At 42.0% G+C, this 12286-nt stretch overlaps 1 protein-coding gene across 1 annotated transcript in view; it reads right to left on the bottom strand.

Annotated features, from left to right (window-relative positions):
* The window catches only part of LOC110976057 (uncharacterized), a 35874-nt gene extending 29263 nt beyond the window's left edge, over window positions 1-6611 (bottom strand). The window contains exon 1 of the mRNA XM_087139891.1: window positions 6072-6611. Coding sequence (XP_086996017.1) covers window positions 6072-6147 — 76 coding nt within the window. The 5' untranslated portion in view covers window positions 6148-6611. The remainder of the gene's footprint in view (window positions 1-6071) is intronic.
* Between the last annotated feature and the right edge of the window lie 5675 nt (window positions 6612-12286).

Here is a 12286-nt window from a genome sequence, read left to right as displayed (position 1 = left end):
CATGTCTAGCAGCGAACGTGTTTCGCAGTAGTGTCTTTTGTGTGGGCAGAGAGATGAATTTCAATTTCACCAAATAAAGCACGCAATCGAAGTAAGGGCAAATATTCAAGTAGCGAAAACAGAAGTTAAAAATTGTAATTATAGGCCAATTTTATATTAACAATAAATTTGAATATCGAAGATTTTGACATACTTCAGAACATCAGACTGCGTAATTTGCTTTTATTTATAATTCAAGACACAGTGGAAATTCGATTTCAGGAGTTTGGGCGTGCATTTTTTATTTTTATTTTAATGTGACCTCATTAACAAAATACGTTCACAAATCAATAGCTCTGCAGAAAAATATAATGTGTAAACGAAACCAAGAGGTAAAATATCAAATTTTTCACCACGGAACAAACGAACTAAAACATGAGTACAAAATGTGTAAAATGAAACGCTTAAAACAGCATGAACATTCTCAAAGATTTCTTTTATTAAAGAAAACGGTTTTATTCTTTTCGCTCTTCTGTCGCCTGCAGTGAGGACTTGCAGTTCGGATGAAACACTGAAACTTCTTTCAGTAGAATTCTTGTGGCAGATAAATGAACAATGGTTGCTTCTGATAACCGAAACCAGAGAAGAACCCTACTTACGCCGCCTTGTTTGCACTTTCCGTCCCGTAAAGCTGTGCAAACCACAAAGTCTTGGTTTCCCAAAAATTCCTACCTATACACTGGCTTATTTTACACAAATCAAACAAAAAAGCATACAGAACGCTCTCTCCCCCGAGATGAACCGCCCTGTAGATGCAAAATATCTTTGAGGAACGGTTTACTGTGTAGGCTTAAGTAACGCAAGACGGAAACCGCGCTCGATTTGTGAGAATCAAGCGAGTCCATAATTTTATGGCACAGTATGACCCCGCCAATAAAAAGAGATATTAGACAAGGCTGTTTAAATTGACAGGATTAAACCTGTCAGATGTCGACCCTCAGACAAGCTCATCTTGACAGGATCAAACATTTCATCTTGCTTGGTCAATAAAGTTAAAGCTTGGCATCAACATTGTGTTATCATGGACATTGTCTCCTCTTGCAGTGGACATCAAGCTATAACTGCAATTGTGCGCATGTTGTAAGTCTACCTTCAATGTGCATTGGGCCGTGCCTCCATTGACCTCTGCTGTCATGATTTTCATTAGACTAATGGTAAAAAAAGTCGCTGTGCTTGCAAGGACAAACCCATTTCAACTAATTACATAGAGCGACAATAAGTGACAAGAGAGTATTACCCTCCTTTCTATATACATCCCCAGGTCGCAGAATGAGTTAATTCCACTGGAGGAAAACCGCGCCAACGGCAAGTCGGATATAGACTATGAAAACGACGCGCTTTTAGTAAAGGCGATCAGATGCACCCGAAGCGTTTTGTTTTAGAAAAAGTCACAATAACTTCTTCCCCATGCTGAATGAAACAAAGACTGAGTAAACGAATTACATGACCAGGATCATAAAGTTGCGACTGGGTATGTGAAGGGTATGGCTCTTAGGCCAATAGCCCTGGTCGTGGTCAACAATAATTGACACGCGTTTGCGATCATGGAACTTCACATCCAAGATGGTAGGTCAAGGAGGCTTATGGGAGGCAAATGACGCAAGTCCAAACAATCTGGTTAGGTAAAACCACCACGGTAGGCCTATCTGGCAAAGATGATAATACTTGTGCGCGTGGCAACAGAATTACACCCTTGCTATCGATGAAATTTGCAAGCTTTTCTGTTAAGGCGACCTACGTGTCCGTACGAAACAAACAAGCCCCATACAAATCTTTCCTCCAAAATGAAAAAAATCTGAATCGTTAGAGTAAGATCGCCAGTCGTGTGTGAATTACTAAATCTTGAAAGCATTCCTGCATAGGCTGGGCGTTATTATATTTCCATAATGGCTCAAAATGGACGTCACGGCTGGGGGAAAAAAAGTTGCCTCTCTCGGCGAGTCGGAGGAGATGGTTCGCCCTTCTTCGGAAATTCAATTACTAGATCCAATCTACTGTCAACGTCAAACTGTGGCGAAAAAGGGCAAGGAGATGCTGTGCTTTTCCTTGCCAGATTAGGAACTAAAGACGGTTTGAAGGAACCGCTTGCTGAAGGTGAAGGTAGTGCTGGTGTTTTCCATTTGCGGAGTCGCTCGACGGGTGCCCATGCCATGCGTCCAGACATGTATTCTTCAACCGTGCCAGTTGATTACATGCATCATTAGTGCATATTTAATGAGTTTCTTGTTTAGTTCCGCAAAATTGTTTGGAATTTTTATCTCAGACTGGAGTCCAGGCGTCGGTTCATAATTACAAAGTTATACAAAGGTTTTGAATATGTCTGATGCCATGAAATAAATACTGAAAATTTGGTATGCGGTGTAATTCTAGATCTGTGAAATACCAAGATGTCAATGATGCTGCACCCTTTTCCAGAGCTGCTTATGGAGAGAGTTGCGACATGAGTGTCTCAGAATTATTGTTGGAACCAAAATGGCGAATAGTGCGTCAGTGCACATGGAAAATTTACTGCATGCTGTATTGCACACATAACGAACAGCCATATTGGTTCCAGGTCTAGGGCTGGCGCTACTCTCTACATACAGCGCTGCCGTTTTTTCTGGGTTGACAACAGACGGCAGAACCACACCAACTTCAGCATGGTGCCCCATACTTTCCACTCTATGGGCTCAACTCCAACTTGAAATTGGAAGGGCTCCGGTTTTTTTTTTTATTGGCAGGTTCCCGGCACGTAGTACACGTGTAACTCATATCACTGGTTATCCAGTCCTATTTGTCACACCCAGACATGCTTCACCATCGATCGTCTGTCCACGTCATCGAAGAATGCATCATGCGTACCAGCGACCCAGTGCTCTACCACTGCATGCATTCAAACCACGTCCGCTGGTGTGGCAAGTAGCAGGCCTAACCATAATGACAGATGGGGGAGAGACTCCGGCTACCCAACACTGCTCGTGTTATGTGTGTCAATATTTGAAGGTGAATCTCTAATGTTTGAATGTGCTCATAAAAGTAGATCTGACTTGGATACCAAACACCGGCGTTTGAGTTTCCTCTATTTGTCCCACTAATGGTATCAGGGTGATGGATCACATTTAAACTTTCAAGGCCACTGGTCGACATTTGAAAACAGGACCTTGCCTTCGCGAAGTTGAACCAAAAAATGCGCTTAGACCACGCGGGAACACAGAACCTTTATTATGCACTGGACGGAAAATATTCGCATGCATTAAGTAACCGGAGGCTCAGTTACAGCATAGAGCAAGGACAGCATCAAACTTCATGTACACCACTGGCAACATGTAGTCTTGACTTACAACGCTAATTCACATGAATACTTGACAAGGCAGCACATGACCTGGGTCAGTCATCAAACAAAATGACGGTCGATATAATAGTGCTGTTGACCAAAGACACCGTCTTTTCCCTCGTGTGCCATTGGCCACCCTAGTAAGGCTGGTATTGAATACAAAGCCCTAACAAACAAAAACAAGCCATGTCTCTCGTTAAAGTCATTTTCCTCGTCTTCTGGGTTAAGTAACCCTAAAAACGAGAGCAGTTCATCTCAACTCCGTCCCGTGTTCACACAAAACAAAAGGACGGTGCGAGCACACTTGCTCTTGAAAGGAAAACATGAATTGCCCTGAAGCGGTTGAAAATTGAAACGATCCTGTGTTATTTCAAGGTATATCTCAAGTTGCAACGAGCACGCTGCGTCCGACTTCAGTATACAATGAAACTGTAATTCGAACCCAACGATTGCCTTTCGCAGAGCTCCGTGATTCAGGCTTGGAACCTCTGAGTCTTTCTGGTGTCGTCTGTGAACGCAAACTGATGGAGTAAAACACGACGTTTTTCGGGAAAATAATTCGTACGTTCCTTTAATATACGAAGACGTCGCAGGATTTAATTCTAGGAAGGTTGGTGAACCTGAGTTGCCTTGGGGAACGGCTTGTTTAAAATGTTGACATAAAGAAATTTTATACAGTCTTGAACAAAGCCTTCGAAGTATGAAAAAGAAAACAATCTTGTGGCAAATAAAAACCAACAACGAATTTGGGAATTTGGAGAGAGGAAAACATTCCTTCGATTGTCAACCAGAATTGAGAGTTAATATAAAAGCAATGGACCTTATTAAATGCCGGTTCACACAATGGGCGAATGCGACAGCGAAGCGAACTTGACGTCACGAAAGAGTTGGTGAAAAATTTTGCTCGAGTTGAAAGGTGTTCAACTTTTGCAAATTCGCAGCGCAAAACTTTGAGCTGACGTCACTTAATTGACATTTGTGATCGCTTTCGCACTAAGTATGAACCGGTCTTAACAGCGACACCATAGTCGTGCCCGACTATTTTGGGTTTGATGCCTCACATTCATTCTTTTGAAACCTTACTTAAAATATTTAGATAATTATAAAAGTACAAATTGTAAATTATTCAATGTGTAATGAACATTTATTTGACAACTTTCGTGTTTGTAAAAAAGCAAACCTCGCTTCCAATTCAATTGAAACTGCGGATAAAACACGAGGACTGAAAGGTACACCGAAGCTCACTTTAAAAGTATTGTACTGTTATATTTTGTACGAGAACTAAAATTATCGAATTGATATCGATCTTGCTCAATAACATAATGTTCAACAATGCTTTGGGCAGTGGCCATTTTAGTAAAGCCACATCAAACAATTTTTTCATATACAACTCATTTCATGGACCACTTCCGATGGACAAGGTAACCACCCAAACAAACTAGCTGTCAAACAAAACGCAACTGTTGATGGATGGGACTCGCGAGTTGAAATACCCCTTGAAGTTAAACAGAATCAACAATATCTGTACTTTTTTTCAGTTCTTCACATTGTTTCTGAGTTTGATCACAATATTCTCACAATAACGGCTGGAAGCAAAGGACTCCTCAAACTGGTCTGACAAGGTAGAGGTAGCACTCGCAAAGTTTGAAGTAATTCGTGACAATTTTATTCTATATGTATTTTTCGTTTTGCCCCACTGTTTGTTGAGGGGATTTATTACTTTTGCAACCACTGTTTGTCACGTTTGACTCCCTGTTTATCATCCGTTGTTACTGATCACAACTCATCGCCGCTGCAACGTGCCGTCGTGCGGAAACAAAAAGCGACTTTTTTTGTTAATCCGGGCGTAATGCTCCGCGCACGACGCCGGGCCGAAGAGAATCGCTGACGGGAATCATAAGAGAATATTGTCTGTGTGAAAACAACGCACGGCGGCAGGGGATAGAGACTTGAAGGGGGGAATAGACAGCAGAAGGGGAAAGCAGAAAAAAAAAAACACAACAGAATCCAATCCGTGCAGCTTATTTTTGCTGCTATCCTTGATGTAGACGGACCACGGTGGGAGGGACATTAATAGCGAGCGGCTCTGCATGGCCATGTATTCCCTATAGCCAGACTTAGGCAAGAGATATTTGACGTCCCGAAGGATGTCGGAGAGCTAATTTTCCTGCTGGCTGTCTATAGTGTGTGACAGTTGAAGATTTCAGTCACAAGTCAAACCGTACACGGGGAGAAATTGTAACTGCAGTTGGCTGGCAAAAATACATGTACAAAATAATTGGGTATAATAAAATTGGCGTGCTTGTGAAACACCTCTTTGCACTACAATCTACTACAAACAAAGACATAAAGTAACATCCACTGTATAACAAAGTTGAATCTGAACACCAAGTCACAAATTTTACATGGGTAATTTCAAGCCACATGAACATGACTTTTAAATCAAGACTGTTCGGACAAAAATGCAAAAATTGAGACAAGATAATAGTACGGGTTTATGCTATTAAAAAGAAAATACACGCTCTGAAAAAAAACTAGAAAATAGAACTAGATCAAACGTGTATTCTGAGGATTATCGTGTACTGTTAATGCCGTAATGGAAAAAAAAGTATTCCATAAAGAAACACTCCAAGACGATCTGAGCGGTCAAGTTTCAGGATTTAACGAAATGTGAAACATTTCTTGACTTGGAATGCAGATTCTGAGTTGAAGAACATACCTTGTACAGGCGCAGCATTGGTTGACGCCAAGACCAACGAGGCAAGAAGCACTACCAGCAAGGCCCACCGAGTCATGGTGATCAGTTCCTAGAAACAATCAGCCAGACTAGTCCAGAAACTCCTCCAAGAATCAGAGAGAGTTGACACGCCCTCTCCGGTACCTTAAAGCGGTTATGGGAGCAATAAAAAGAAACCAAAGAGCCTCGATATCAAGATGGAGTTTGCGAGGGACAAATGATTCGAGGTTAAAAAAGCGCGTCCTTAATCCACTAATGATGTTCACTGGCGAGGTAGTACTGACAGGAATGGTGAGGTCTTGCTGGATGCAGCACGCACTCCGCCAGCCCACACAAAGCCAAGGCAAAGAGCGTTTCCAGGACGATCTTACCGTCGATTGAAGCCCACTCGTTCTTGGCAAGACGGAGCAAGCCACGCGTACGTCAGTGCTTTGATGTGCCACGTCACAGGAGGAACAACGCTGTAAACACTTGCGTCAGCGAAACCATCGCACGGATGCTGTCTCCATGTGGTCTCCTCCGAAGAAATTGTAACCTGCGAGCAATGCACAGGCGCTCGGCACTAATGAAACCGTCCAGTTATCGCTCCCGGCCTACACTGGCGTCTGATTGGCTAATAAGAGCAACCATGACCGCTGATCGACTAAATGTAAAAAGCTTAAAAATGGATGTTTAAAAATAGGAACGACACAGTACTGCGACGGGCAAGTTAATTACAGTACGGATGACATCTACTTCAAGTGGACCTATGCATAAGGCATGCTATTTCCATCATTGGACACCAAGTACACCCTTAAACCATCATACATCCGCAGTGATAATTTTTCTTTTTTCAAATGAGATATATAAAATATAAACGTTATTTGGCTATTTCTTGTAATACAATTCAGTTGTCAGCCTAGGCCAGATATTAACTGAAATGGTCTTACAGCTGGATTTTTGAATAAGTATGTTAAACAAGTTATAGACAATGTAAAAACCAAACGTCCACGGAAGTTCGGTGTCGCATTTATAATTTTTAATCAGCCATTTTGAGTATTACAACCACGATAACATCAATAATATATCATATTCATAGTTATGCATACGTTTGGGGATTTCTTTATTTTCAGTACTGTGTGAAGCTCTGTCAGGCGTAGCACGGAGCTCAAAATTTGACCAATCCGTTAATTAAAAACAATCCAGCGTGTATTTAGCATTAGTAACTGAAGCGACACCTTGGAACAAACATTTTCACATGTCCAAAGTTGCGCATTCCCGTTGAATAGCGAGACTACCACTCGGTTATAATCGCTAGTAATTAGTTAAATTACTATTTTATAAAATAAATAGTAATATAAGATGAAAAAGTACAATTAAATAATACTATTTAATAAAAGTAAATAGTCATTACAGAATAAAACTCATACTAAAATGTAAACTACCGCCATTAAGTACCGACTATTGTTTAGGCTGGCCAAGGGTCGATTTGATGATAGCTCACCACATCCAAATATGTCAAACTATATCATTCAAACTTGGTTTAATTTATGTATATTTTCTGTACCAAACAGCAGCAATGAACTACACGTAGCTACAGTCTTTGTCGCGATGTACATTACGTCACAAAACAAAGAAGAATCCGAGTTCCCTTGAGATACATCGCTACTTTAGTAAGACCGAGAATACGGGCGTTTCGAAATAGTGCGCCTCCAAGAGTTTACAGCGCGTTGACCAATCACGTTACGCGAAATCTGTCGACCCAATGCCCGTATTCATCTCAACTATAATGTACGCCACATTAACCATCGATGACTGTTCCCTTAAAGACGTAGTGTTGAAGGTTTTCCAGGGATGACCTTGTCCATCGGATCGTATCGTTACTCCCCGGTGGAGGCCTGAAATTCATTATCTTGCCAATCGAAACGCAAGATACGCTTGTTAAACGGGGGATGCCTTGAAGAGCACTGCACAACTGCTCTGCGAAATCTAACAGGAAACCTTCTCGCAAACCTCGTAAGATTACGTCCCTCCCTCCCTGAACAGCAAGCAAATGGTGGATTCAGATTTCACGCATTCTGTTGCATGTGTATAGGACCTTGAATGGATAATAACATTTTTCATTTGAGCGACGTTGTATTCTCTTTGGAGCCATTATCCAGCAATGTAGATAACTTCAAAATTTTAGAGTTTGAGACAGGCTCTCCGCCTTGAGCCAAAGCACCCCCTCATCGGCTGAACAGAGCCATGTTGATCAGGAATGTTCGTTTTGTTGGTAACGTGAGCGTTTCATAGTCGTTCGTGGAACCAGCGAAGTGCAGTTCCGACCAAAGTGAACAGGAAAATTGCGCCCTCTCTTGGTCCAGCTCGGAGCTCATACCCCTTTCAATATTTTCCCCAGGAATCTCTCTGAACCCTCCACGACGCTCTACTAGATTTAATGTGGAGGAAACAGTCTACAAACTAACATGGTTTGAGGATTGACAGTCGATTGGCTTTAGTTTCCCAAAGTATTGGAAATTGACATAACATCCCAAGATGAACACTTCGCTGCAACTCCCAAGGGGATCACTCCCTGTTTAAAGTACAGTAGCAATTAAGATTTGCCTTCCTTATAAAAAGGTTCCAAAGGATTATTTTTCTAACATGCAAAATTTGCACAACTTTTTTCTTCCCTTAAATGTATCAAAACCTAACTCAAAGCTCTTCGTAGTCGCCTCCAGTATTAAAAAGGGCGCTTCTTAAAGATTTGGATTTCTTTTCAAAATAAAATACTGGCACCGATTCAAGGATGGCACTCCTTATTATAAAGGGCTTTCTGGTAAAATTGTGGAACCCAAATTTACTTACTAAATATTTCTGAAAAAGCTTTGTTTACTGGCCTACAGTGTTATGAAGTGAAACAGCAACTCGCCAAAGAAAAGCAAATTTAAGACAGCAACAGATTGGGAATTCTTGTGCTATGATAACTGTTAGGTTGAGGTTTCTGGCTTCACTTTTTTCATTATATGCAAATTTTCATTGGCATGTAGAAAATGTAAACGCTCAACGACAACGTTTAAAAATAGCAAAACAAACAATGAAAATTGGGTTAAATGGGACACAAAACCATTACAGAGAACCCTTAAATTGCAAACTACTTCAAATCCTGTCGGTGGACGTTGGAGGAACGTGACAGGGTCGTAGTTATGCCACTTGGGACAACTTTTACAAAAATTCCATTGACGGTACGCAGTTCTTAGAAATCGAGTTAAACATTCGGTTTCATGAGACACAATTGGCATGACGATCCCTTTAAGAATTAGAATTTTGCCAGGATGACGATCCCTGTACTTTGATAATTTGATGCTCCGTAGTAACGGAAGAGAAAATGAATGTCCATTCAGGGACTGATAATGGTCTCATAAATAAAATGCTTCACTCCTTGCCGACTGGATCTGATTGACCAAAACAAGTTGAATGCTGACGGCAAATCACGTGCTTTGTTGCCATGGCAATTCCTATTATTCTGTTTTTGCCTCTTCTGGAGGTCTGATGAGTGCCGTGGTAGTGTTTTGCTTGTGCATACAGCTTAAGGACCAGAATTAAACATTAGAAGGAAACAGCGAACGGGCAACCGTGGTTTGCATATTGACGGTGTGATTTTCACGGGGCGAGTCTCCTTGCGTCGCACGCACACGCTGACAGAACCGAGTTGATGGTGGAATGTGTCACCAGAGAGCAAACAAAAATAAATTGATGAATTTGCTTAATTTATAATGGGGATACGGTAAGTAACTACGGTGTATAATGCTCAATATTAAATTATTTAGAAATGGTAACCATTGACGAGTGCAGGGCTTGATTAAAGTCAATGAACTTAAGAAAGCCACTCGAGTTAGTTTGACCAAACATCCCGGATGTAGCCAACGTGACTACGAAAACAACAACATGTTCTGATGTTCCCTACCCTGTACTTCTTTGATTACAATCTGAAAATCCAACAGATCACATTGGTGATGAATTCCCGGGAAGTCGTTCATTAACGGCAACTGACATAAAATTAATGATCTAGGCCTATTTCAAAAGCTGTTAAGTGATAATGGGGAAAATAATTTCGAAGCATACCGAGGAAAAGGGACACGCGTGCGTAAGTGACATGAAGAAATTGCAAGGACGCAAGTCCAGATTTCGCAAGTGTGTTTAAAGATGCACGGGAAAGACTGAAAAAAAATCTTGAGATTAGGAGGTTATTTGCGCCAGTTCTCGCGTGAATTATTCATTCTGCCCCGGGCCGGCCAAGATTTTTTCTCGGTGTCCATAATTTAAACGATTCAGGGGGAAAACGGACTCGTCCTGCTTGCCTCCATTATTAACAAGGGCAGCGGGTCAAGGATGTCACTACCACTATGCTGATTCCTTTGTTGTTTAACAGCACTCAGCTCATGTAGAATTAAAACTTAGTCAAGAAACTAATCGCTTGATTTGCCTTTCAATACATTGTTTTTGCCTAGTTTCATTTTCTCTGTTGTTTTATTCCATTTTTGAGGGGGTGCTTTGTACCCCAATTATAATTTTCCTTTAATAAAGTAACGTTCCTCGTCTTCAAAAGTAAGAGACGCAGGTCAAACTTTGAAACCAACCCTGATGATTAGCCTTGTATTAGAATTCACCACATCATCATATCTAATGCTAAAAAACCTTGGCACGTGCAGAGGAATTGGGCATTTTAAAGCGAAAACATGCAATTATTTCTCCCCATTTGCGGACATCTATAATGCAGAAGGGCTCCGTGTCGACGATGTGACGAGAATAAAATTCGGCTCTCACGCGTTATGGTTGATACTATCCAACACCCCAACAGCTAAGGCAGACGCGCGCACAGCAAGCCTCAACGTCAAACTCAACCTTTAGTCGGCCCGTTATGTAAGCAATAGGGGCGGATGTTTTGGCATTTTGCACGGCGTCGCTTCCACATCGCGACGAGGTCTTTCTGTTTTTTCCCCTGCACGCAATCTGCAGGCAGCATTGAGTTACCCACTTCACATACCACGGCAACGCTAAACTTGATCAAGAGGAGGAAACCAACGTTGACGTCATCGCCAAAATGGAAAAAAAAATCGACTTCGCCGGCCGGGTATTTTTAGACGATAAAAACGACAAAGACATGCGTTGCATCGAACGTATAAATGAATAAACCGCACGTACGCGATGCCTTGAGCACCAGTGAGTTTTTACAATTTAGAACAAAATCAACTCATTCTCCATCATAATCTATACGTACTTCAATCACAAAAGGGACATTCAAAAGCAAGGCTCAACAATTAGCCGCAACTTTTAATAACAGTAATTATAAAATTCTAACTCATCAGGCTGGGGCAAGCGTGTAGCGTAGCTGGACTCATCACTGTTTGGGGAAATTGTGACCAGGAAAAGCCGACTTCTTTTTAGGTCCATACATCAACCTGTAAGAAACACACCCGCTGACTTTCAGACTTATTTTCCTCCGCTGCTTTCGAGCGATGCAGCGTGAGGATTTCAGATGTTACTCGGCTAACCGGGCTGTTTTTCAGCACCAGCTTTCTGTCGAATTAACGGGCACAGTCCCATTACCGCTGGATTCCCTCGATAGGGAGAGTCAGTCAATTGAATTTACTCCATCACCTGTGCGAAATCAGCCATCAATTGACTCATCTATACATCCAGCCAGGGAGTTCCATCACTCCCCGGCCCGGCGGCACCATGGGGTGGCGACCATTAAAGACTGGCCAATTGCTCCACAACACCAAGCGTAAACGCTTCAAGCTGCTGATTCAGACCCCCCCCATGCATTCCGCACTGACGTATGATACTGCTCCTGCTGACGTACTCAGCATATGTTGCCATGGCAACTGCTAAAGAGATGCGAGCATAGAAACGTGCGTTGTCAGGAGTACGAGGAGCCTGCCTCGGCGGCTGTAATAAAGCCTCGGTTTTAGGGCCCCAATGCGGCAGCTTTGAACGCTTACTCTCTGTTTTATTGAATAGAGCCCCTTGTTTGTTGCTTTAAAATTTCAGCGCCGCTGTCTGCTGCGGCAGAGGGAAGGGTGGGGGGGGGAAGTATGAGACGTGTTCGGCAGGGATTTGTAGTGGGATTTGCAAAGCCGGAATGTTTGGATGAATAAGATTGAAAATTGAGCCTGGATTAGGGATCTCATTTTGTACCCGAGTCCGCAGGGCTGCCTTATTCCAGAGAGATT

This window comes from Acanthaster planci, linkage group LG08 (genome assembly GCF_054643075.1).
Source record: "Acanthaster planci isolate LZ-2023a linkage group LG08, COTS_SCS, whole genome shotgun sequence".
NCBI classification, from domain to species: domain Eukaryota; kingdom Metazoa; phylum Echinodermata; class Asteroidea; order Valvatida; family Acanthasteridae; genus Acanthaster; species Acanthaster planci.
This window is presented reverse-complemented; position numbering and strand designations above follow the sequence as displayed.